This window comes from Molothrus ater, chromosome 14 (assembly GCF_012460135.2).
Source record: "Molothrus ater isolate BHLD 08-10-18 breed brown headed cowbird chromosome 14, BPBGC_Mater_1.1, whole genome shotgun sequence".
NCBI classification, from domain to species: Eukaryota; Metazoa; Chordata; class Aves; order Passeriformes; family Icteridae; genus Molothrus; species Molothrus ater.
Genome location: NC_050491.2, coordinates 2,142,202 through 2,167,818, shown reverse-complemented (window position 1 = coordinate 2,167,818; position 25,617 = coordinate 2,142,202). Strand labels below are relative to the sequence as shown.

The 25,617-nt window shown below is 55.8% G+C and overlaps 1 protein-coding gene across 1 annotated transcript in view; it reads right to left on the bottom strand.

Annotated features, from left to right (window-relative positions):
- The window catches only part of SLC16A2 (solute carrier family 16 member 2), a 41,600-nt gene extending 17,076 nt beyond the window's left edge, over nt 1-24,524 (bottom strand). Inside the window, exon 1 of the mRNA XM_036402055.2 lies at nt 24,145-24,524. Coding sequence (XP_036257948.2) covers nt 24,145-24,514 — 370 coding nt within the window. The 5' untranslated portion in view covers nt 24,515-24,524. The remainder of the gene's footprint in view (nt 1-24,144) is intronic.
- Between the last annotated feature and the right edge of the window lie 1,093 nt (nt 24,525-25,617).

Sequence of the window (25,617 nt, the reverse complement as noted above, 5' to 3'; positions counted from 1 at the left end):
TTTCCCCCTGTTTTATCCCCAGTGATCTCCATTCACCTGGGCTGGGGCGAGGATGGAGGGAGGAGATGGCAGAAGAGCACAGGTTGGGAAAGAAATGGGGCTCAGGTGAAGCCCAGCCCCAAACCCACCCCTTTGGGAACAATCCTTGCATCAACTCCAGGGAAAGAAGGGTTTATTTTGGGCAATCTGTGGTGTTGAAGTTTCTCCTGGACTTTGCTGGATGTGAAGGGCAGAGGCAGCCATTCCTCCAGTGGAAACCAGGCAGGGCTCAGCACCTTCCCTCCTACAGCTTCTCCAACGCTGCAAAGTTACCTCTTGGTTTAAAGCCACAGTGGAAAAAGGGGGGGGAATTTCTGCTCCTGATTTCCAGAGGGTTTGCATGGGGTGGTTAATTCCCAGCCTGGCCACACCTCCCACCCTCTGTGGCTGATAAGCTGGGCGAGATATGGAAACACACAGACAAGCCCCCACATGAGGCACAGAGGCTTATCAGGCACATCCTAAAAGAAGCTATGGAGAGAATCCAGCTGAGGATGGGGCTGGAAGGAGCTCAGGAGCTGCCAGAACTTTGACAGGGATCGGGTTAAGACTTGATTGTGGTTTAGGGTGCTGTGAGTCCAACCAGCCCCAGCTGTAGGGGCTGGGTTTTGGAGATGGGTGCCATGGGGGGACCTGGCTGGTGACAGCAGGGGAGTCTTGACAGAAACAACTTGAAAGATGACATGCAAGAGATGTCTTGAGAGAAACTCAAAATGTTTCAAGAAACCATATTTCTAGATTAAAAAAAAAAAAAAAAACAAAAACCAAAAACCCAAAAGGCATGAAAGCACTCTGCTTTTGGTGAGGGGAAATGCACATGACTTCTGATTTGGGGGTTGCTGATATGAGAGGTGACTCGAGGTGTGTTGTCCCTCCCTGACAGCCACCTCTCTGCTGACCCTGTTTGGCACTGAGAGTTACACCAAACCCAGAGCTGTCCATCCCACCCTGCTCCCACTGCAGCCCCTCCTGAAGGGACTGAAGGAGCTGAGGAGCCAGGACCCCCCCAGGGCACACACCCTGCTCCAGGGGCCTGGGGGACAGCACCAGCCCCAGCTGCCACCTCAGCCCAAGCCACCTACAGAGCTGATGGAACCTTCCTGGTGGTCCTAGGGATGCTCTGGGCTAGGGGAAGAGCTCAGTGCAGGGCTGGTGCTGCGTTGCTGGAGCAGAGTTGTTGACCAAGGAGAACATTCCACCAGCAGCTCTCACACAAAGCGGAAAGCTCCAGCTAAAGCTCCACAAATTCTTCCTTCCCACCTTGACACAACAAAGGCAGCCAAGCTGGTGGCTGATGCAAAGCAATGTGGCCTTCCACATGACAGGGAATGCAGTGGTTGAAGTTCTCCAAGGGGAACAGTGATGCAATGGTGTAAGAGATCACAGAATCATAAAATCAGAAGGGTTGGGGTTGGAAGGGACCTTAAAGATCATCTAGTTCTAGCCCATGCCATGGGTAGGGACACCTTCCACTATCCCAGGGTGCTCCAAGTCCCATCTAAGCTGGCCTTGGACACTTCCAGCTGTTGCAATAGCATGGCCAGGATGATCCATCTCCCCCAACCTGGGGAGATCCATCTCCCCCAACACCACCCACCCTGGGTTCAGGACAGAGGGAAAACTGGTGAGGTGACTCATTTGCCCACCAACCCATTTGCCAACCAGCCCAAGAGCACCAAGCTGTGCCCAAAGGGAGGAGGGACCAGGAATGCTTTGGTCACCTTCTCCTCCTCCTATCAGTGGGTGACAAAGCTCCTGGGGACCTCGAAGCAGAGGAGGGGGTTGGGGGGCTGGTGATGCTGAGGGGTCCCTGAGGGCTGTGAGCACCATGTCTGTGTGTTCATGGTGGGCAGGGCCCTCAGGGTCAGTCCAGGTGGTCCCACCTGGATACCAGACCAACTTTCATTCCAGCAGGGCCATCTGACAGGATGACAAACTTCCCCCGTTGCTGACGTTTTCCTAAGCAGAAAAAGGTTTCTGAGAGCAGAGCAAGGTAGGAGCAGGAAGGTGAGAAAGGAAGAAAATCTCACCACTCTGAGATCCAGATCCAAACCCAGCTGGTATTTAGATAATTGTTTCCAAAAAACATCATTAAAAAATCAGAACTGCAGCACTTGAAGTCAAACCTATTTGTTCCTTTAAAAGCAAATCTCCAGGGAGAGAGGAGGAAGGGACGTCGCTCTCAGCTGTGCTTCCCCGCTGACCCACATAGCCCAGGCTGGAGGGATCAAGGGCCAGGAGGTGAGCTCAGATCCGCCGCTGGAGGAAGTGTCTTCCCTCGCTTCCCGCGGCTTCTCCCGCTCGCGCCGCGCAGCTGGGACAGGGGCCGGGGACAAGATGCACACAGGGTCACCTTCCCCAGGCACCTGGCATTTCTCAGAGGAGAGATGAGGCAGCCAAAGGTAATTCACCTCCTGCACCTCTCCTACAAGAAATAAATCACTTTTTGACTCGTTCCAGGCTGCTGTGACAAACCTTGTCGCGCATCTTCACAGCCCTGCCCAGCCCTACCTGGCTCGATTTTGGGAGCCCAGGCAACCTGGTGGCCCTTCCCGGGGGGGGCTGTGGGGGAGCAGGCGGCTGTGCCCCCCTCGGCAGGGCTCCCACGGCACATCTGGAGTGAAAACCAAGCAGCTGTTTCATCTCGTGCCCTTGGAGAGCCATTTGCGTCATCCCCTTGTGTCTCAAAGTGAAGCCTGAACCGCTCCCAGCGGCTCAGCCCCATGTGCTCAACACCCCCCGCGGGCTGAGCCGGTCCCAGGCATGAATGGTCAAGGCTTAAATAAAGGCAGATGCAAAAGTCAGAGCTGAGGAAGCCACCACGATGCATGGTGGGGCGGGAAACTGAGCTGGAGAGCAGCAAAATGGAGCTGAGGAGTTTGAAACTGAAGCTGGGGAACCTCAAATTGAAGCTGGGGAGCAGAAACTGAACCTGCTGAGGAGCACCAAAATGGCCCAGAATGAAGTTGTGGAGCCCCAAACTGAAGATGAAGGACCCCAAATCAACGCTGGGGAATCCCAAACACAACCTGAGGAACACCAAATTAACCTGGAGACCACCAAACTGAGATCCACAAACCAAAGTTGTGAAGCCCCAAATCAAAGCTGGGGAACATCAAACTGAACCTGGGGAGCACCAATCTGAGATTGAGGAGCAGCAAACTGAAGGTGAGGAGCACCAAACCAACACCAGGACACACCAAAGTGATGCTGAGGAGCCTCAAAATGATGCTGAGAAGTCCCAGACTGAAGCTGGGGAGCACCAAACCAAGTCTGAGAAGCACCAAACCAAAGCTGTGGAGGCCCAAACTGAGGACCCTCCAAACTGATGCTGAAGAACCCCAAACCAAGGCTGGGGAACACCAAACTGATGCTGAAGAACCCCAAACCAAGGCTGGGGAACACCAAACTGATGCTGAAGAACCCCAGACTAAGGCTGAAGAGCACCAAACTGAAGCCAGACTTCTCTGGATGGGAGCTGGTGGTGGCAGGGCATTGTGGTGGCAGCCACTGTGCATCACGTGCAGCTCAAAGCCAGCTAAACTCATTAATTGTATAGCAAGCCCTGCTTGGTACCATACCCTAAAGCTTCAGAACAAAGTCCTCCTTTATCAGGTTTGGCTGACCTCTCTCCTCCACCCCCCCTCTTTTGAAAACAATTCCACAACAGCCTGAAAATTGGAATAAATGGAATTATTCAGAGGAATTATTCAAGGCCAGGTCTGGCTAAAGACCCTTTCAGTGCCCTGTTCATGGTGGTATTAGGAGAGGGTAAGGAAATATGTGAATGTTGTAGAAGTGGAAGCTCCTGTCATTGTGCCATGATCCCATGGCCATGGATAAGGCAACAGCTTCCCAGAGATCAGACCAGGCAAGTGCTAATCCAGTCTTTGCCACAGGGGAGTTTTAAAACACCAATTTTGAAGTGGTTCGGGAGCACAGAACACTGGAGCAGAGCAGGCTGGGAATGTACTTTGCTTTAAAAACCCCACCACACCTCTCCTGGTTGTGTCTCTCTGCCTCCCCTCTCTCTCAAGGACGCAGGGGACTTTTAAGAGACGATGCCCAGGCCACCTCATGTAACCACTAAGTGACAGATCTCAGCTTATGTGAGAGAAAAGTCCCAAAATGAGCTGCCCTGTGGCCACACTAAGTAGAGATGGAGACAAATCTGTGGTTTCACTTGGCAAGCAGCAGGCATGGAGTGTTTGCTTGGGGTTCCTGTGCTCAACATCCCAGAGAAACTTGGTCCCAGCCACATTTTGCATCCATTTCATTCCAAACCCATAAAACTCAGCCCTGGCTAGAGCAAAATGGCGTTAGAGCTGGTTTCTGGGCTGCATCACATCCTCCCCATCCACAGCCTCAGCCTCGGAGGCTCCAGAGCTGGTCCAGAAAAGCAAATTCTTGTGAAATCCGTCCAAAAGCAACAAGGCAGCATGTGCTCTGCAGCTGAAACCCACCATGTGCCCAGGCGGGAGTTTTCTTCCCAGCACTGCACTCCACAGGCCAGGAAGGTTTTTCTTCTCTGCGTCGCCTCTGGCTTGCAATTTTTGAGGGATGATTCACCTACCACACACTGAAGTTACCCAACAAACAGGAGCTGCAGCTCCTCAATGAGGGCCATGTCCCATCCAGACGTCTTTCCATGACCTACACACCCAAGGAGGCCGAGGATCTTGTTACTCCAAGCTCTCCTGGTGTTTGTGACTCCAAGGGATGTTGGGTTGGACCCTGTTTGCCCATGTCCCATCTCCCTGTGTGAGAGCCCGGGGCTGTCCTGGTGTTCAGCTGCTGTTGGGCAGAACCAGTTCCCTCCCTCAGCTCCTGCCCGAATGAACTGGCAAAGGCTCTTTAGTACTGGGGAGGAAAAAACAAATCCTGGGAATGAGCATCTCCCCCCTTGACTGCGCTGTCAAACGCCTCGCCAGCCCCTGGCTGCATTTTCATCCAGCAATTTTGTGAAGAACAGAAAAGTTCCATTTTAATTGGTGAAAATTCCCTCCTCCCACCTGCGGAGCACCAATCTGTAATTAGCCTTTCATGTAAAACGATGTTTATTCCTGACGGAGTTTGTCTTGGCACAAACACGCGCTCTGAAATGTGCACACATTTGAAGACTCAGACCCTGCATTTAATTCTCTATCTGCTTGTTAATGCTCATTGTTCCCAAGCCCCTTTTCAAAACACACCCACAGGGAGAAGAAAGTATTTTTTATATATATACATAAAAACCTCCTTCCAGCATCAGGACACCAGCGGCGAGCACGGCACCGGCCCAGGGTCCGGCTGCCCCCGGGTCCCGGCGCCCTCCCAAACACACGGTGCCAAGACCAGAACTCCTGATTTTATCCATCTTCCCCTTCCTTTAACACAGGTTTTTCTCCTCAGTTGTGACGCCCCCCCAATGTTCCCCCTGCAGCACAGCTGAAGGGTGGGAGCCCTGAAGTGGGAGGATGGGAAAAGCACCGTGGAGAACCCATCAAAAGCACCCAGCTCTGTTTTGGAGAACCTGCCCTCACCAGTGGAAGCCAAAACCCAAGTCTCATGATTCCTGGGCTCAAAGTGGAGTGATTTAGGAGTTACACTCTCCAAAATCTCCTAACACAGCAGCCCCAGGACCTCCCAGCTGGGACTGGGTGACCAAAGCAAATCAGATCCTTCCCCTCTGTCCAGCTCCAGGTGCAGATGGCAGTGAGAGCCCAACAGGGGGTCCTGAGTGGCTGCCACTGCCTGCTCCACGTTCTGCCATTTCCAGCAGGGCAATAAACACAATATCCACCTTATAAAATGAAAAGGACATGACCTGGCCAAACTTCACTGGGCTTTGACTATGATTAACCTCCTGCAGTCACCAGTGCAAGGTCACAGAGCCTGGGAACAGCTCAGCCCTCACCCTCCACCATGGCCATCCCCTGTCCCCAGCGGTGAGGTGTGACCCCCTTCTGCTTCTCCAGCCCCAAAATGTGTCATCTCCTCTGAACCCCACTGTGACCACCTTATGTTACTGGCAGGTTTGTACTGGTAACCAGTTCCTGTAGCCACAGATAACTGGGAGGACTGAGCAGCTGAGGGACCAGGGTGGTTGAGCCTCATCTCAATGTTTCATCTGCTCACAAACAGGGCAGGAGGGATGGAAGGGGAAGGGAGGGAGGAAAGGGGGAAGGCATCTGCCAGGGCACCAGCACCAGGGCTGGGCCAGCAGTGCTGGGCTGTGTCTCAGCCAGGGCCAGCCACCATTTCCCAGGCTGTGATCCAGGTGAGTGCTGCTGCGTTTGGGGGCACACCTGAAAGTCCTACAGAGCTGGAGTGTGACTCTGGGAGCAGTCCCTGCCCTGCCAGCTGCCCCATGTGAGTGGCTGCCATGGCTTTTCCCAGCCGGAGCATCTCCGCCAGCCTGTGATCCACCAGGACACAGAGATGTGGCTCCCACTGGAGCAGCCTGGCCAGCCCTGTGATCCCCTGGGATGTGGAGCTGTGGCTCCCACTGGAGCAGCCTGGCCACCCTGTGATCCCCTGGGATGTGGAGCTGTGGCTCCCACTGGAGCAGCCTGGCCACCCTGTGATCCCCTGGGATGTGGAGCTGTGGCTCCCACTGGAGCAGCCTGGCCACCCTGTGATCCCCTGGGATGTGGAGCTGTGGCTCCCAGCCAGCCCAGCTCAGAGCAGATGGTGAAGCAGCTCTGGCTCACAATCCAGGATGAGGGGCAAAGCCAGCAGAGCTCTTCACACCGAGGTCAGGGATTCATGTTCCAGCCAGGCACAGAATCCATCTGCATCCCTCCAGGAGCCAGTGTCCATCACTGATCCACCACTGCATCTCCATCTACATGGTGACATCACACCTGACACACAGGATCCCAAAAATCCCCAGTGTTGTTTCACCTAGAGCATCCCAAGCCCTTGATGCCTTGGGGAGAAGATGAGATGAATCCTGGCCACCAGTGGGAGGCAGGTTGGGCTCCACTCCCAAAACAAATCTGGTGGCCCAAGGCTGCTCCATCCTTGTGAAATCACTGGGCACTTTCTGCCTCCCCTGCCCCGCTCCCACCAACCCCTCCTGGGCTGTGTTTGGGAACCTCCTCCCTCTGCGGTGAGACAGGGGTGAGAAAGGAAACTTTTTTCCAAGCTGGAAGAGACAGAAAAGTTTCCCTCTTTGCCAAATTTCTCCCAAGCCATCTTCTGTTTCCCATTAACAGTGAGGAGAAGAAGAAGAAGAAGAAACCCTACGGCCCAGCTCCACGCTCCTCCCACCACAACTCCCACGGGCACTTGTCAACATCCCAGTGACAAAAGGAGAATTAAACCCATGAAACCTGGCTGGCCGTGCCCCAGGGACCCGCGGAGCGAGGGCCGGCGGTGGCTGCAAAACAACCCCCCTGCTCTGCTCTTACATCTCCCCCATGGAAACTTTTCAACTCCAGGCCCTGGCAGGAGCCAGGCTGATCCCAGCTGAATTCCTTCCACTTACCAGCAAATAAATAGCAGTTAAATGAAAGGAAAGAGAAAAACACTCTTTTTTTTTTTTTTCAAAGGGGAAAACAAAGAAGTCAGGGAAAATAAATGGAGGCGAAATGTTGGGCTGGTCACAGGCTCACGAAGATCTTTTTCCTTCCCGGCTGGGTACTTGACAGCCTTCCCTTTCAGCTAATTAAGGGATACTCAGAAAGAAAAATACTTTCAGCCCTTTGCCAGCCCTGAGCATTAAGGGCAGAGTCCCAGCAGGCTGGACACCAAACCCAGGAGACCTGGCCACAGCTCCTCACCCGCCCAGGCACTGGTTTTAGACAAATACTTGCCACTGCAGGACATCTGTGGCCTTCTCCCAGTCCTGGCAGATTTCTGCACAGCCTTTTCTCCAAACCCTCTGGTGGTGGACATGTCCAGTCTTGGAATCATAGAATTATGGAGTTGTTTAGGCTGAAAAAGTCCTCTGAGTCCTCCTGCCAACCCAGCACTGCCCAGCCCACCACTAAACCATGTCTCAAGTGCCTCATCAACAGATCTTTTCAATCCCTACATGGTGTTTAATATATATATTAATACATATATATATATATATATGAACCTTCCCCTAGACAAGGACCTGAATACTTGAACTCCAAGTATTTCTCCCATCTAACACTTTCCCTGCTGCAAAACTTCCAAGCGTCACTTTGCACCCTGCCCCTCACTGGACAGACAACATGGTTAATTACCTTGGGTTTTGCAATTTTTGAGGGAGCTGAAGGCAGTGATGCACCTTCTGTGCCCCCTCAGGACCAGCCCCAGCCCAGGTTTCAGCACTGCATATTCTCCCTCCTCTCCTCCACATCTCCCAGCCAGCCCAATCCCTCACATTGTGAGGTGGGCAGGGATGGAGATGACATGAAATTGTGTCAGGGCAGGTTTAGGCTGGATATCAGGAAAGGTTCTTCCCCCAGAGGGTGCTGGGCACTGCCCAAGGAATGGAATGCCCGAGGCTGCCAGAGCTCCAGGAGTGTTTGGACACCATTCCAGGGCTCCAGGGATGCCCAGGGTGGGATTGTTGGGGTGTCTGTGCAGGACCAGGAGTGGGACTGGATGATCCTTGAGGGTCCCTTCTAACTTGGGATATTCCATGATTCTGTTGTCCTGTGAGGTGGGGATGGGGATGGGCGTGGTGTGGGAAGAGCCAAACCTCCCAAACACCATCAGCCAAGGCTGGGGCATCCCCAGGATGAGCGGGGTTGGAAGAAATCATCCCTGTGTTTTCCCTGCTGGCTCTGCCCTGCAGCATCATCTCCAGAGCCACCCCCACCCACAGCCACCCCCCAGAGCCCTCCAAGCTCCAGAGCAAAACAATTCTGTGGCAACCTCAGCCCCAGCCCCACTGGAGCAAAAACCCTGAAATGGAGAGGGCTGGGATTCCTCCCCTGTGGCACCTGGGCAGAGCCACCCACCCCAATATTACCAGAAATATTTCAGTTATGTTACTTGTTTGCTTCCACCCAACACAGCCCAAATTTCCCCGAAGACAAAGCCTGCCCAATACCAAACGATGAAGGGGGCTGGAAATATGCAAGGGAAAATGGAGGTGGCTGCTCCAGGTGCTCTCTGAGGGGAGGCCCCTCCCCAGGCTGGGCCAGGTGGCTTTCAAGTTTGAAGTTGTTTTGCCCCCAGGGTTCACTCAGAGGAGGCAACACCTCCCTCCATGGGCTCTCCCACCTCAGCTGTCCCCCAGACTGTCCCGGGGCTCAGCCCCAACCCTCCCGGGGCACAGGGGACACCAGGTGATGGCTGCACCACCCTGGAGAGCCTCCTGCACTGACAGAATGTCTTTAACAATCGAAATAAATGGAGAAAAGACGTTTTTAAGCAGGCAGAGCCCTTGGGCAGGCACAGAGTCTGTGGGACCAAACAGCTCCGTGCTGGAACATCTGGGCCCTTCTCCTGGTGGCCATCAGGAAATTATTTCTTGCCCCAACACTGGAGAGTTTCTGCAGCACAGAGCAGCACCTTTGGATAGTGCTCCTGGAGCCTAGGGACCAGGAAAAAGAACACAACACATCACTGAACCAGACACCCAGAGGGCAAGAGAAGGGTAAAATATCCATGTGGTTTTAATCTCTTGGAGCTTCCTTACATTAAAGACAACATTTGAAAACAACTGGATATCTCAGAAAAATAGATCAAGCTGTCATTAAGCAAATCTGACCGCTAAAGGAAAGTGAAAACCAGCTGTATTTTATCTAATTACTTTTTTTTTTTTTTTTAGCCCAGCAAGAAGCAGGTTACACCCCTTTGCCAACGGGCTGTCACTTTTGGCTGACCTGCTCTCATTTGAAAGTTTTTCAGACACTGGGTGGCTTCTGGGAAGGGCCAGCCCTGCCCTTTGGGCTGCAGGCAGGAGGGGCAGAGGCACAGCCAAGGCAAGGGGGGCACAGCAGGATCAGCCCCTGCTTCCCATCCCCACCCCAGGAACCCACCCCGAGCCCTGCAGCTCCTGCTGCTGCCCCTGGGACAGGGATCTGTGATCCAGACAGAAATATCCCTCTGTGGGATCCACAGACAGAAATATCCCTCTGTGGATCTATGCACACACTCACATCTGCATATAAATTAAAAACCAGGCCCCTGAGGCTGGAGCCCACACGACAGCCACAGGCAGGGCTCCCTTGGAGCCACACAATGTTTAACAGAGCGAGGGGAACTGGGGACAGCCCCAACCACGCCAGGTGCCCCGGTGGCAAAGGGCTCTGAAGGCAGGTGAAACATTAATGTGCTTTCCTGAGGAAAAGCCTTTGCTTTTTGCTGCATCAGGGGCTTTGAAATGGGAATAAACAACAGGGCAGGTTAATGAAGGCTTCTGTCAGTTACTGGGGGAGGTTTGGTCCTGCCAGTCGGGGTTGAAAGCCTTGCACCACATCTCTGTGGCCAGGGAGCCTCCTCTTCCTCCCCATGGAAATATGGATTTTTGGGGTGAGAGTGGGAATCAAAACCTACAAAATTACCCTGTCCCTACAAAACTCATCCTGTCCTGCAGGTGCCAAGGGTGGGATTGCTGTAGGGAGCACACCCCACAGTCCCCAGCCCTGTTCTCAGCTGCCTGAGCTCCCCCTTCACCCATCCGTGCTCAGGGGCACAGGGAACAGCAGGCACTGAGAGGACTCGGCAGTGTGGAGCTGAGCCTGCCAGGATTTTGGGGTATGGAGGGGTGTGAGGGGCCATTCCAGCCCTGGAATGCAAAGCCCCAAGCGTGGGTGGGTCCAACCCTGCGCTGTCCCCAGCAGGGATCCATGGGGATGAGCTGAGGACACCAGCCCACCCTGCTCTGTGACAGCACCAGGGACAGGGATGCTGCTCCTGAGGCATCATCAGGTTCCTCAGCCTCTGCAGGGACCCTGGCACAGGGCAATCCCTGCCCAAGGGCTGGCACACACCTGTGGGGTGGCATTATGGACAGGCAGAGCAGGACAGGGCTGCTGGGTGCCAGCAATGAGGGGAACAGCAGTGACACCATGGCAGATCCTCACAACAGGGCTGAGCAGAGGCAGCCACACATCACCACTGCCCCTGTGCCCCAAAATCCCAAATCCCAACTGCTCCAGCTGAAGTCGTGGCAAAATGTCAAGAATTTTCCACTGGCCAAGGACTGGAACAGCACACACAGCTGAGCTGTGCTCCCCACAGCAACCTGGAGCTGAAAGTGTTCCCTGAACACCCCCCTGCTGCAGCACTGATGCACCTGGAGGGCAGGAGGCTCGGGGTGCAGGGCCCTGGGTGCATCCACGCTGGTTCTGCAGTGTCCCTGAAGCTCCAGCAGGCCCAGGAGCCGGGAGAGGCCCAGAGCAGAGAGGGAAGGGGGTGATGGAGGAGCTGAGCCTGTCAGCCCCAGGCCTGTCAGGATCACAGGAGCTTGCAGAGCCAGGGAGAGGCTGGTTGGTGTCTCTCTGCTAGTGAGTGATACCAGCTGCTCCTCGTTGAACCAGTCTGACCATCAGGCCCAGCCAAAACTGATTCATTCATAAGAAAATGGCAAAGGAGATCGACTCCTCACCCTGACTGACGGGGAACCCAGCCAGGAACCTGCTGCTTCCACAGCAGCCCCACATCCTGCTTGCTTGCTTGCTTGCTTCCCCATCATCCTGCCCAGCTCCAGGGCTCAGGAGGGTGATAAAGCAGGAATTATCTGCTGCAGAAAGTGTCAGCACGTGGCCAGGGGCTGCAGTCAGCCTGGCATTTTGCAAGAGCTGATTCCTGACTCGGAAGCAGAGGAAACATTAAAGCCCTCAGAGACATCGCTCTCCACGCTGCTCTGCCTTGCATCATCTCCCCAGCAGCTTTTAGGGTTGTTTTTTATCTCTGTCCTCCTTCTTCATCCGGCAATAAAAATCTAAACAACCGCCTTTGTGGAGTAGGAAAACTCAGCCTGCTGTAAAAATTGTTTTTTGTGGGGTTTTGTTTTGCGTCATTTTTGTTTATGAGGTCAGTGGAACACAAACTGTGGCGGGGGGGAGGCTGCAGATGGTGGGGCTGGGAACCCTGGGGCTGGGAGGATGCTGTCCCAAGGGAAGCAAAGGAGCTCTGCAAACTAGGCTGGGGCTAATCTTATCTGCAGATGGAGATTAGGATGGGCCAGCAGGAGTTAACAGCCCGGCACAGGGGTCAGAGCAGGACCTGAAGTGCCTCCTCTCAGGGCTCTTTGGTTCATGCTTTGGTTGATGAACTGAAGCAGGGCAGAGTTTAACAGCTTTAAAAAAACCTGCCGTGATTTCTTAGCTTTGGGCAACACATTGGATTTTATATGAATCTCCCTTAATAAAGGTTCTCTCCCAAAATGCAGATCCCAAGGGAGTTTCAGCCGTCCCAGTTAAAAGCCCCTGACACCATCCCTTGCCCCCAGATCACCTGAGTTTTTACCACCTGACCCTGCAGACATCAGGAGGAGCAAGGCAAAACTTCAGTTCTTGGTGAGAAACCCACCCTGGGTCTCGAAAATCCCCAATTTCAAGGCAGAAAAGCACCAGCCAGGCCAGTTTGGGTGGGGAAATGCCCCAAATCCTGGCACTGGGAGTGCTCAGCCTCCTCGATGGCTGCACAGGGAGGGTGGAAAATGGGACCACGTGAGTCAGAGACAAGCAGAGCTCTGGGTATGGCAGCCAACGTCTCTCACCTCTCCCACACCACCCCAGCAGGCTGCGGAAGAGTTGCCAAATATAAAATTTTCATTTTCCCATCTGGGTTCCAGGGCGGTGATGGAGCATTTCACGTGTGACACTGAGGGTGGAAAAGCCTGGTGCAAAGGGATTCATTAGGATTCATTGCCAGCTGTCCCTCCCAAGGGCATCCAGACCCCCAGAATCAGCCCCATGGCCTCGTGCAGCCCTGAGCGTGCACCCCACACCTGCTGGGCAGGACAGGAAAAACCTGCAAGGGATGGAAATCTCATTGCCAAGGTGCAAGGGAAAAGCTGTCCACAAAGCTGTTGACAACATCCCTGTCAGTCCTCACCCCTTCCCCTCCCAGGCTGGGCTCTCACTGACTCTGGAGAAGCTGCCCTGGCATCAGGAGAGTCAGCACAGCTTTTATTTAATGCTGAATTTCCCCCTGGGTGGGGGAATGATGGGGAACAGGCAGGAGGAGCCTCACAAAGACCTCAAACCTCCAGCAGTGCTGAGGCTCCAACGAGTTTATATTGAAAAAACAAATATAAAACCCAACACCACTGATATCCCCTCCTTGGCAACGGCCTATCCTGATACCACTCCTATTATTATACTCTGCAATTAAGTGATAAAGCTGTAATTGGCTTATCTGATGCTGCTGGGTCCAGCAGCAGAGCAGGAGCTGGCCTCAAATTCATCACCCTGGGCCTTTTAAAGCCACCCTGTCTGAAAGGATTCTCCTCTCCTGGACAGATGGACAGACAGGACTTACAGCAGCTTCCTGGACCTGGGGCAGCAGCACCAGCCCTGTGCCTGTGCCCTGCACCACTGCCATGCCCAGCCCCAGGCAGGGCAGGGGCAGCCCTGGCCAGGATGGGAGCACAGAAGGGGCAGCTCTGAGTCCTCTCTGGCTGTGGGGAGGCAGAGGCAGAGCACGGAGGGACCAAACCACATCCCCAGGGACTCCCCCAGCCCTTCCCACACCCCTGCTCCAGCATCCTGGGGAGCAGCAGGAGGCCAGGGAGAGCCTGCCAGGGGCCAGGCACTGTGAGAGCATCCCTCAGTGTGGGGCCCAGCTGCACCCCTGGGATGCTGGGGCACTGCATTTAGAGCAAGTGACCGCACTTTTCCAGCCCGGTGCCTTGGCATGAGGAGCAAAGCCACACCCAGCTGCTCTCAGGCCGTAAAAAGCCCAAGTTGCTGTTTCCATTCACATGTTCATCACCTCTAAAGGAGCTCAGATGGGCTGTGGCATCACCCAACACCACCAGCCCTGATTTCAGCTGTTTCAAAGTCTGGTGTCCCCTGAAACCTGCTCCTTGCCATTCTTCCAAGCTTTTTACTACTTGCCCTCAACACCACCCCTGACCCTGGGAGCTGCCACCAGAACCTCAGGAAAGAAAATTCCAAAATCCTCCTTGTGTGAGCATTTCCCACCCGTGCCCCATCCCCTGGCCAGCAAAGCCTTGGTGCCCCTGAGCCCAGCCCAGGGCCAGGGGCACCGTGCCCGTGCCCCCCTGGCAGGGTGGGCAGGCTCCCACCGGGCAGCAACCACAAGAAAGGCAGAGGCGATTTGCATCGTTAGCATTCTTTCCCTTTTAATAACCCAAGGTGTTACCAGCAACACTGTTACTGATTTTTATCTCCCCAGTGCCTTTTAAGAGCTCCAATTTGTTTTTCTTGGAGATCTCATTTTGTTTTATTAAAGCTGACACCGAAGAGGGAAAAGGAGACGTTCTGGGCCCAGAATGAAAATATCCCGTTTAGAAACCCTGGATTATTTTCTTGGAAATGCTCTCCGTTGACTTTAATTAAGCTCTCCCCGGGCTGGCGAGCTTGGCGTGCTTGGCTCTCAGGCAGCTTTAATCCCAGACAAGCTCCCCACACCCCCAGCTGTCCCCACTCCCACAAACCTTAAGAAACAAACTGGGTTTTGCTCAAACACACGGATTAATAGCTGGCCCACCATCAAGAACATCCTGACGTTGCCTTTTCGTCACCGGTCACGGCGCAAGCACACGGCTGCAGCCGCTCTGCTCGCCGTGCCAGCAGACCCAAAAAGCAGCTTACTCCCTTATTTTTTTGTTCTCCTTTATTTTATTATATTTTATTGCCATTGCAAGGCTGAGGGGATGCATTTCTTGTACCTGACCATGCCCCAGAGCTATCAGGGCAAGCAGGGTGGCCGCAGCCTGGCTCTGGTGACCACTGCTGAGCCTTGCGCTGGGTGCTGCTGTAAAATCAATAATTACTCCCTCCCCTTGGTAGAAGGAAGCTCTTTAGGATGATTGCAAACACTCCAAAAGTTGGGAAATCCCAGGAGGGAGCTTGTCTGGGCATCATCTGGTGCATACCCATTATGTAATTACCGTCAATCTTTAATCACAGATGATACTTTTCCATCGGACTCGAATCAGACGGAGCATGGCAGGCACAATCCTCACTGAAGGAGCTGCCATCAGATGTGATTCCCACCTCACTGGGCTCCAGGTTCATTCCCACCTCACTGAGCTGCCCCTGCTTAGCACAGGTTTTGCCCAAAAACCCCCTCTGGCTCCCTGGCAAACACCCACATCCTCCCAGGAGGGAAGGATTTTACCTCCCTTTTACGCACAGAATCTGTGGGTGAACAAATTTGGGCCAAGATCTTGAAACAAAAGCTTTGTTTTGGTGCCTGGTGTGAGATGACCAAGCGAAGGGCCTTTGGGGATGCCACTGGGCAGGCTGGCCGGGGGTGCCCAGCTCAGCTGGTCCCCAGGGTGGGTGCTCAGGGCAGGCTCCTGGCTGCAGGCTCTGTGGTAGGGTTGTTTCTCTCCTTGAGCAGGGCCCCGGTGTTTGCCCGGGGCAAAGCCCAACAAGTCAGCCCATGCAGGGAGTGCCTGGGCCCTGCAGAGCTGGGGCTGCCAGCCCTGAGAGGCAGCTGCTCTGCAGGGAACCCTGGAACAGCTTGGGTTGGAAGGCCCTGCAAAGATCCAGGTCCCACCCCACTGCCACGGGCAGGGACACCTTCACTGGACCAGCTCCCTCAAAGCCCCATCCAACCCAGCCTCGGCAAAGCAAGCAAAACCCATCACGAGCTGCCAAATCAGAGCCAAAAAACCCCAAAGATGCCAAGCAGCAGGGTTCTGTGAGCTCATCTCCTCCAGTGTGAGGTTTTGCAGACCAGATTCTCCCAGAACAATGCTGCTGGCAGCGCTGACCCCAGAACAGCCTCCGCACCTGGCTCTGGGTGCTGCACAGGGACGCAGCTCGTGGGAGCTCCCTGGGGTGCAGGGCTCCTCTGCCTGTGCCCTGCGGAGATGGAGGTGAGGGACAGCCCCGAGGGGGAGCTGGGGCTGCCCTCCTGCCGCTGTGTCCCCTCGGTGATCCCACAGGGGGCCGGGAGGCTGCTCAGAGCACGCTGGGCTGCTCAGAGCACAGAGGCCAGCGTGGCACAGCACGGCTGCCAAGGATGCCCGAGGTGAGTTCCAGCTCAGGGCTGTGACCCAACAGCTCTCCCCGAGGTTTTTCGCCCGTGTTTCACCCCGCTCCAGCTCTCGAATGATGCACTGGGGACACGGGGCAAGCTCGAGCACCAGGAAATTTCTCAGGGATCTACACCTAGAAGGGTCAGGGCGGGGGAAAAACGCAGCAAACGTGCAGGTGGAATGCAGGGCCGGGCCGTGTCACCCTGCCTGCGGGCTGTACCCAGGGGTGCTGGAACTCAGCACATCTCTCTGGGTGTCCAGAGCTGCCAGGACTTTTGTCAAGGGGCTCAGAGACCCTGGCACACAGCCCAGGACACCTGTGGCTTTGATTATGACCCGTGGAGCAAATTGCCAGCTTTGTATGAAGACCTGAAAGCCACAGAAGTTTAAGTAGTGTAATAATAAAATAATCGCTGGGTGAAAAAGTAGATTTTGAGATTTTTAGAATAGAGGTTTTGGGGACAAGATAGAGGGACTTGGGCGTGTCTAGCTTTTCTTCTTCTTCTCTACCTCCATCTTCTGCTGTGATGTTGGCACTTTGGGAATGGTTTAGAATAGAAACTCACTGTCTAACATAGATGATAAGTATTGGAAAGTAATTGTAAACATGTTATATGTAGTTTGCAGTATAAAGAAATATCACCACCCCAGGGCAGGCAGTGTGCCTCTGTCTGTCCTGCTGAGCAGACCTCGGCTGGACAAGAGAAAAACTTTTATAGATAGGATACAATAAACAACTCTGAGACCGAAAACTGAAGAACTTCCACTCACTCTTCGAACGTGTGAGCTGAAACAGACAGGGAGCAGAGGCTGCTGGAGCTCCCTGTGCTCAGGGAAGCTGGAATGGAGAATGGACCACAGCCCCTGAGTGACCAGATCCTGAGGCCAAGGCAGGGCTGATGTCACCTTTATTCCTGAATTCCCATCTCTTTTGCTGGGGAATTTCTTTGTGCTGGTTTCACATCCTTAGGACAGGTGAGCACAGGTGGAAAAGGCTGGTTTTACTCCAGCGTTGTAATGAAGGCTTGGTAAGAAAGAGCAAGGCGGGTTTTTTGAGAAAATAAAGCATTTCAATGCTAACAGTCATATGAAAGAGGGGGAGGAGAAGCCCTGCACTCCTCTCTGGTCTGAAGAAGAGACTTTTCGCGTATCTCGGGGCTGCAATGAGCTGCAGAGCTCCGAGACAGGGAGGCCGGGGCAGCGGCCGGAGGGAGCCGCGGGCAGGGCAGGGCAGGGCAGGGCCGGGCAGGGCGTGCGGGCAGCGCCGCGGCCCCGAGCTGGCAGGACCTGTTGTGCGAGGTGCCGGGAGAGGCTGGGATGGCTCTCGCCTGCGAGCGTGTTGCAGCAATTCCCAGCGCACGTCATGTGGGTTTTGCAACCGCCCCAACTGTCTCGGGCTGGATGCGCCCAAAGGGAGAAGCGAGAGCTCCGGGCACGGCACCGCCCGGCGGGACAGACGGACACGGGCCCCGGGCACGGCCAGCCTGGCACACGCCTCTCCAGCAGCCCTTTGTCCGCCGGGCTGAACGCCAAAGGGCAGCATCTCCTTCCCTGGCAATAGGGAACAGTCAATCCTTCGAGGAAGAGGAAGGGAAAACCAAACAAATCCCTGCAGCGGCAAATTTGCACACGTGCCAGACTGGTGTCCAGTCCTCCTGCTGCCCATTGCCATGGTGATGCCATGGGATGCACAGGCTCGAGGTTGTGGAGAGCTGGGGAAAAGTGATTCCTCAGGGAAAACAGCGGCTGCAAGATGAGGGTGTGTGGCCTCTGTCTCAGCTGGGAAATTCTTGCATCCTCCTCCGTGCTCTGACCCGCTCATAAGAAGCCCCTGAAGGGTGATCATTCCAAAAAAGTGGGTGGGAGAGACCCAGGTATTTGGTGACGTGCCAGAAAATTCCCTATGGCACCCGGACAGCAGCCAGCAGTGGGCAGAACACCAATGGGGTTGGACTCTGTGATCTTAGAGGCCTTTTCCAAACTATTCCCTGATTGTGGAGCCAGGGTAGAGCCTCATTTGATTCCAGAGAGGGGGCACAGCTTTGGAAGTGCCCGTGGCACCAACCCAAACACTGCTGATGTCCCCAACAGCCGCGCGTCACCTCCTCTGGCCATGGCATATGCCACAATGGCTGAGGTCCCCAGGAGCGAGTGGGATAAAGCAGCAAAAGGCTGCTCTGGGCTCATGTCCAGGTGGTGCCAAATCCTGCCAGGCACAGCAGCACCAGGGTCACCTCCCTGTCAGCACAGGGGAGCGGGGCTGGATTTCTGCCCCCCCCAGGGAATTTCCCCCATGCACACCAGGGGGTACAAAAATCAGCCCTGGGAGGTGAAACCCAGGTGATTCCTCCTTCCCCAAACCCAGGCGATTCCTCCTTCCCCAAACTGCCCTACAGGGAATTCAGCTCCACATCCACCGATCCTGGTGGTCCCCATCACACCACCAGATCTTTTGGAAGACTGACACTGGTGGGATGGGGTGATTGACAGTGCTGCCTCAAAAGTGGGACAATCCCTGGCACAGACGTGTCTGGAGACTCTGCATAAGCAGGGAGAGAGCCAGAGGGGCTGTCACCAGGGCAGGTGACAATGCCCACGAGAGCCATGCCCAGCCAGCCCCTGGGCACTGCCAGCGAGGTCAGTGGTGCCTCCCAGCTCTGGGGTTTGGCCCAGCCTGATGGGTTAGGTCTGGTTTAAGCTGTTGGATGAGAACCATCCCAGCTGATGGGCAGTTTCCAGCTGCTGAGGGGTTTTAAGAAAATTAAAGAGTGATTTGTCAAACTTGTGGGTTTCTCCCCAAAACAGGAAATGAAATGGTTCCTTTGCCTTGTTCTGCATCACACCCCATTGTCACTTGGTGCCACCACATCCCTCCCAGCCCTGTGATCTGCAGCACCAACCCCTTCACCCTCCAATCCCTCTTCCTCCTCCTCATCCTCCTCCTGCTCCCAGGCCAGTCTCAGCGATGGATTTGCAACTCAGCACCTTCAAAATTTAACCTATGATCCAAACCCCACAAAGTGGAGGTGGTTTTGCTCATTTAGTTGCAACTAAAAGGACCAAAAACTCCAAGCCAGCTGCACAGCTCCATGTCCCACTTCTTCCCAGGCCACAGAGAGGTCACAGCAGCTGCCACCATTCAAGGACAATGGCCACCAGGAAACACAGCCTTACATCTTCTTGGCTGGCTGGTGAAGGACACTTAAAAGTAAATTAAAAACCACTAAAATGGCAAATGTGCTGGCTGAGAGGGCCCCTGCAGTCTTGAAAAACAAGAACCTCCCTTAGAAACAGCACTCCGGCCTCCTAATAACCTTAATCGCTCCCGACAGCCCCAAGAACCAGGTTTAACAACATGACTGGGCTTTGTTTGCTTTTCAGGCTGCTTTATCTCACACAGCACCTTGCAATCAGCTCAGCAAAACCCCAGTTCCTCTGAAACTCCCCCCTGCTTCCCTGGAGTCACAAACTCCAGCTCCCAAAACAGAGGCTGGGGCAGAGGCTGGTGCTGGCACGCTGGAATCCCACCATGGGAAACCCCCAGTAAATCTGGGAAAGCTCTGTGCTGCCCTTTGTACTCCCCAGCTTGCAGGGCAAGGTAATAAAAACGTCTTTTTTATCTCTTTTTGCTGGATTTACATCCCCATCTGGGCTACATAAATATTGCTCATGTCAGTGCATCCCTCCATGGGGTTAGAGGAGGGTTGGGAGCCCGGATGGACACGGGAAAGGCCCCAGGAATGCTGAGCTCCACAGCACTCTTGGCCAATAAAGCTGTAAAATGGGGCCAGAATAGCACCCTGGTAATTGGTGAAAGCTCCAAATCCTGCAGATTTGGGTAAGAAGGTGACAACCACAGTGTCAGCTTCAGGAGATGGGAGCCTGCAAAAGGCCAGCAATGGACAGTGACCCCATCATCCCAGTTTAGCTGGGATCATTTACAAGGATTACCTCTTGCAATCAAAGCAACGTGGCCAACAGGTTGAGGGAGGAGATTCTCCCCCTTCTCTAAAGGGGCTTCAAGGGAGCTGCACAGGGACAGGACACAGGGAATGGCTCCCACTGCCAGGGGGCAGGGATGGATGGGAGATTGGGAATTGGGAATTGTTCCCTGGCAGGGTGGGCAGGCCCTGGCACAGGTGCCCAGAGCAGCTGGGGCTGCCCCTGGATCCCTGGCAGTGCCCAAGGCCAGGCTGGACACTGGGGCTGGAGCAGCCTGGGGCAGTGGGAGGTGTCCCTGCCATGGCAGGGGTGGAATGTGGTGATTTTTAAGGTCCCTTCCAGCCCAAAGCACTCTGTGATTTACCCTTACACTGGGATTTCTCTTCCCAGCTCCTAAAGCTCCAGCCACGCTCACCCACCCACAGAATCTTCTTCAGACCAGAGAGGAGTGCAGGGCTTCTCCTCCCCCTCTTTCATATGACTGTTAGCATTGAAATGCTTTATTTTCTCAAAAAACCTGCCTTGCTCTTTCTTACCAAGCCTTCATTACAACGCTGGAGTAAAACCAGCCTTTTCCACCTGTGCTCACCTGTCCTAAGGATGTGAAACCAGCACAAAGAAATTCCCCAGCAAAAGAGATGGGAATTCAGGAATAAAGGTGACATCAGTCCTGCCTTGGCCTCAGGATCTGGTCACTCATGGGCTGTGGTCCATTCTCCATTCCAGCTTCCCTGAGCACAGGGAGCTCCAGCAGCCTCTGCTCCCTGTCTGGAGCTGGGCTACAGGGGAGAAGCTGTTCCCCAAATTCTTGCACACAGATCAGGGGATGTTGACAGACACAGAGATGCACTCAGAGGAGCTGCAGCCAAACCCGACCAACTCCTCAGGCCATCTCTCCAAAAGCTTTCAGTTCCATTTCCAGGCCCCAAAACATTAAATATTAATCGAAGAGAGTTAATCTATACCTGGGATATTGACACAAAGCAGAGGGGAGAAGAAAAAGATAAATAGATATTTAAAAAAAAAAAACAACCAAAATCTGTGTGCCTCTGCAGGCTGTCCCACTGGGGCTTTCCAGACCTCAGGTACAGCACCAAGGATGTGCTTGTAGGAACAAGAAGCACCAAGAAATGTCACTCTCCTGGCTCTGCCCAGGTAGCTGGAGCTCCCTCTGGGACCCTTGGGTGGCTCCTTGGCTGGGGGCACAGCCCTGATCAGGGACAAAGCCACCTGGTGGTCCCCTCTCCAAGGCTGGGGCACACCAAGCAGAGGCAGAGCAGACACGGAGGTGGGAAGGTTCATGCCCAGTCAATGCTCACCAGCACCGTGCTGCCACTCTGGAGCTGAGGAAGATGAGGGTGCTGGGCTGGCTCAGTGTCAGCCCTCACTGTGGCACCGGCACTGGGACAGCCACAGATCCGTGGATCCCTCAGCACCGGAACGAGCCCTGTACAACCGGAGGCAAACGTCACCGCTCGTCTCCCAGCAAACACCCTCGAGCATCACTCAACACCTCCCCGGCAAAGCTGCATTTTTTTTCCCTGGCCGAGTGCTCACATGTATATTATTTATTTTATTCCGGTCTCAGCATTCCTCCGCTCCCCCCGCAAGAAAACAAAGGCAGAGCACAGAGTGAGCCTCGGCAAGGCCCCGGCTGGCGTCCCGCGGGGCAGGGGCACGCGGTGGGCGCAGCACCCGCCCGCCCCAGCCCGCCGTGCTTGTTGACATAGGCAGCACAGTATATTTCTTTAAAGACAGGAGCCTATGCATTCGATGCATTGCTGCCACAGGGTTTGTTTTCAAAGCCTGACCCCAGACCTGAACTCCACGGATCCTGCGTTTCTCAAGATCAAACGCGAGAAAACGTGACCAATGCAAACAAGAAATAAACCTTGATAATTATAGCCGGGGCGGCTATTGTTTAGTGCCGACTAGCACCCGCTTCAGCATAAACAGAACCCTATTTTTAAAGGGATGCCTGACCAGCTGACAGCATTTCTCCCCATTTTGCCTCCAAACCCCTTGTTTGATAGAAACCCACCTCCCTGAGACCTGGAGGAGGTTTAAGAGCACAGACAAAAGGCTGAGCCGTGCCCACAGCCATAGTGGATGCCGCTGCTGGAGCGGGGAGCGGATCCTCGTCCTCCCAGCCTGCTCCCTGTTGGCTGGGGATGAGGGGCGCCCTGGGGTCCGGCTGCTGCCTGCAGCTGGCGGGCTCAGAGTGACGAGAGAGGACAAACAGACAGCACCGGTCTTTTCAGGAAGGCCACATCACTTAGCGCTTGGAAAGGAGCTACGATATTTTCCTGATTATGTTTGCACGCAAACGAGCGCCGCGGGGAAATTATGCAATGCTGAGCGGGGAGGGGTGGGAGCGAGGGAGGAAGGGCTGGAGGGGGGCTCCGGGCTGCACCCCGCTGCCCTCAGCCCCAGCCCGTGCAGCTGCAGCCCCGGAGGTGCCGCAGATGGATCAGCCTCACCACGACCTCAGTCATTAACGGCCTCTTCATTAAGCACCCAGTCCAAAATGCAGATATTCGTCAGCCAGGCAATTTAATTATCCAGCCTGGGTTCACCTCGCACACCCACACGCCTTTCTGTTTCGAGGCCTCTGTGCGGTCATAGCCTTAAATAAATAGATGGCAGGAGCAAGAGGCAGATGCTGACTCCTACAACCTCTGTCTTGGGCACAGAGCCTTTAAACCACCAGAACTTGCAGTATTTAATTTCTTTTGTTACCGCTTCTACCTTTAGAGCCCTGCCTTAGGCTTTCTAGATACAATCACAGGCAGCAGGAAACACAGAGCTACACTATGAGCTTCCTGGGCATCACATGCGCGCACACACACAACACACACACACACTCCCAGCCCATCAATCACCCTAATTACAGCTGGCCACACGTCCGCAGCTCGCTGTGGCACTCCGTTAGTGCCCGTAATTACACGGTCCCATCGTTTCCCTGGTAAGAGTATCAGGGAGTTAATTTGGGATTCTACATGTGGTGGATCCCGTAATGAATTTCATCCCGCCGCGCTCGCCGGCCGTGTGCCAGCCCAGCGAGGGAGCGCGGGCAGCGCTGGTCCCCAAACAGGCTCTGAGGTCCTCGCACAGCCCTGGCACCCATCGCTCCCCAGCACGCTCCTGGCTGCTGGCTGCTGCCCAGGATCAGAACAGCACCACAGGCAGGTGCCCTCAGCGCCAAGTGCCCGTCTCCACCTGGCAGATGAGAGTGAGGAGGGCCACGGGTGTCCATCACGAGGATGGATGTGATCTGCCAGGGGGACAGCAGGACCTGGGACAAGGCTGGGCCTCCCAACACCGGTGTCCAGCTGGGACCACCACGCCGGCAGCCTGGTGTCCCTCTGCCAAGTCTACTTCAACAGCAGGGGCTTGGCAGCAAAGAACATCCCTTTTCTGCATATTAACCCTACCCAGTCTGCACCCTGGCCGGGCCTGTCCGTCCTACCAAAACACACAGCTGGCTGCAGCCCATGGTTCCTGCTTTGCAGGGATGTGAAGCGCTGGAGACCCCGCGCTGCCCTCGGAGTGACCGCGCAGGTGGCGCTGCCAGCCCTGCCCGGTGCCGGCCGTCCCGCTGAATGGACACGGCTCGCAAGGAGCGCGGCAGCCGGGCAAATGCTCTCCTGGAGCCACCCCGGCCAACAAGGCAGCTTGAAAAACCCATAAAATGGAACAATAATAAAGAAAACTAGAGGGGGTGGCTCACACCCAGCAGCTGATTCACCAGCGCTGCTCTGCTTTACCCCAAGACACACCGGCAGGACAAGCTAAGGGCGTGTTTTCAGCCGAATTACTTTTAATTGAGTACATCGGAGCTTAGAAACACATGATGCTGTCGGAGATAAATATAGCCACGGCTACGAGGATAGAGGGGGCAGGGAGCAATCGAGGTTCCACACAGCCGTGAAGGAGCTTCCAGCTCCGGGAGGCAGCGCCGGCCCCGCCGCCGCACCTTTCCCCGCTCCGCTCGGGCATCCCCGCTCCGCTCGCTCGGGCACCCTCCGCACGCCCTGCCCGGCCCGGCCAAGGGGCCGCGGAGCCCATACCTGTTTTAAACTCTAGCGCCGGATCCTTCTCCCCCTCGCCCAGGTCGCTCTGCAGCATCATGTAGAGGATCCCGAAGGAGTTGTGGATGCCGAAGATGGAGCCGTTGCACCAGGCGGCGGCGAAGACCACCACCCAGCCGAAGCCGCCCTCGGGGGGCTGGAAGGGCGCGGCGACCCCGCTCTGTCCCCGCTCAGCCGCGGCCCCGGCACCAGCCCCGGCCCCGGCCCCGGCCCCAGCCCCGGCCCCGGCCCCGGCCCCGGGCTCGCTCTCGCCCGCCGCCGCCGCCGGCACCTTCTCGTCGCGTTGCGCCATCGCGGCCGCGCTCCGGCCGCCGCCCGCCGCCCGACTGCCCCGCAGCCGGTCCCACATGCCCGCCGCCCCCCCCGGCCGGCCCCCCCGCCCGCCCCCTCCTGCCGCAGCCTCACTCCCCGCCTCCCCTCCGCCGCCTCCATCCTCCTCCTCCTCCTCCATCGCGCCGCTCGGCCCCCGCGTCCCTACCTGCGGCGGGGGCCGCCCTCCCGCCCGCGCCCCCCTCCCGTCCCCCCGCGGCGCTCAAAGACGGCCCCGGGCCCGGCCGCGGCCCCGCATCGCCCGCCGAGCGCCGCGCCGCCCCCGCCAGCGCCGCATCCTGCGGCGGGCCCGGCCCGGGGCGGGCCCCCGCCAGCGCCGCCCCCGCGGGGCCCGACGGGGCCGGGGGGCAGCGGGGAGCGATGGGGAGCGATGGGGAGCGATGGGGGAGCTGCCGGAGCCCCCCGGCCCCGCACGGTGCCCCGGCTGCGGAACATCCCGCGGGCGCGGCCCGGGGCTCTCCTGGCCCGGCGGGGATGCTGCCGCTCCCTCCGGCCCGCAGCAGAGCCCCCGGAGCCGCCCGAGCAGGTGGCAAACAGACGGAGAGGGGACGCCTTTCCTTCCACACCGGGCGGCCTGGGGGGAGTTTTGGCGTGCCCGACCCCGAAAGGTTCGGGGAGCGTTTGTGTGACACCGAGCCGGCCTCTTGCCGGGGGAGCCGCCCGCATCCCCCCGGCTGCGGGGCTGTCCCCAGGGCCGCGGGGCGCCCCACGCCGCCTCCTCCGGGAGGAAGAGCAGCGGCCACCCAAAACCAATGATTTCGGGAGCTGTTCCCTCGCCTCTGCCTTGTTTTGCAGCAAGCTGTGCCTTTCCCCTTCTTTCAATAAATAATTACAAACCCACCAATATATTAAAGCCTGTCTTTTCACACGCTGAAGGTATTTACACTTTCATATATGCCAAGTCTGAGTTATTATTCTTTCTTTCCCCTAATGGCTGTGTCAGTGTCAGATTCCTATCAGAGTAAAATAATACATCCCAACCTCCCGCTGCTCTTTCTTTACCTCCAGGGATATTAATTACAGGGCAGGGTGCGGAGCCGGCAGGGAGGCGGCGGCAGGGCCGCACCATCTCCCTGCCTCTCCCGAAGCCGGAGAGCAGCGCCCGGCCAGGGGCTGCGGGCT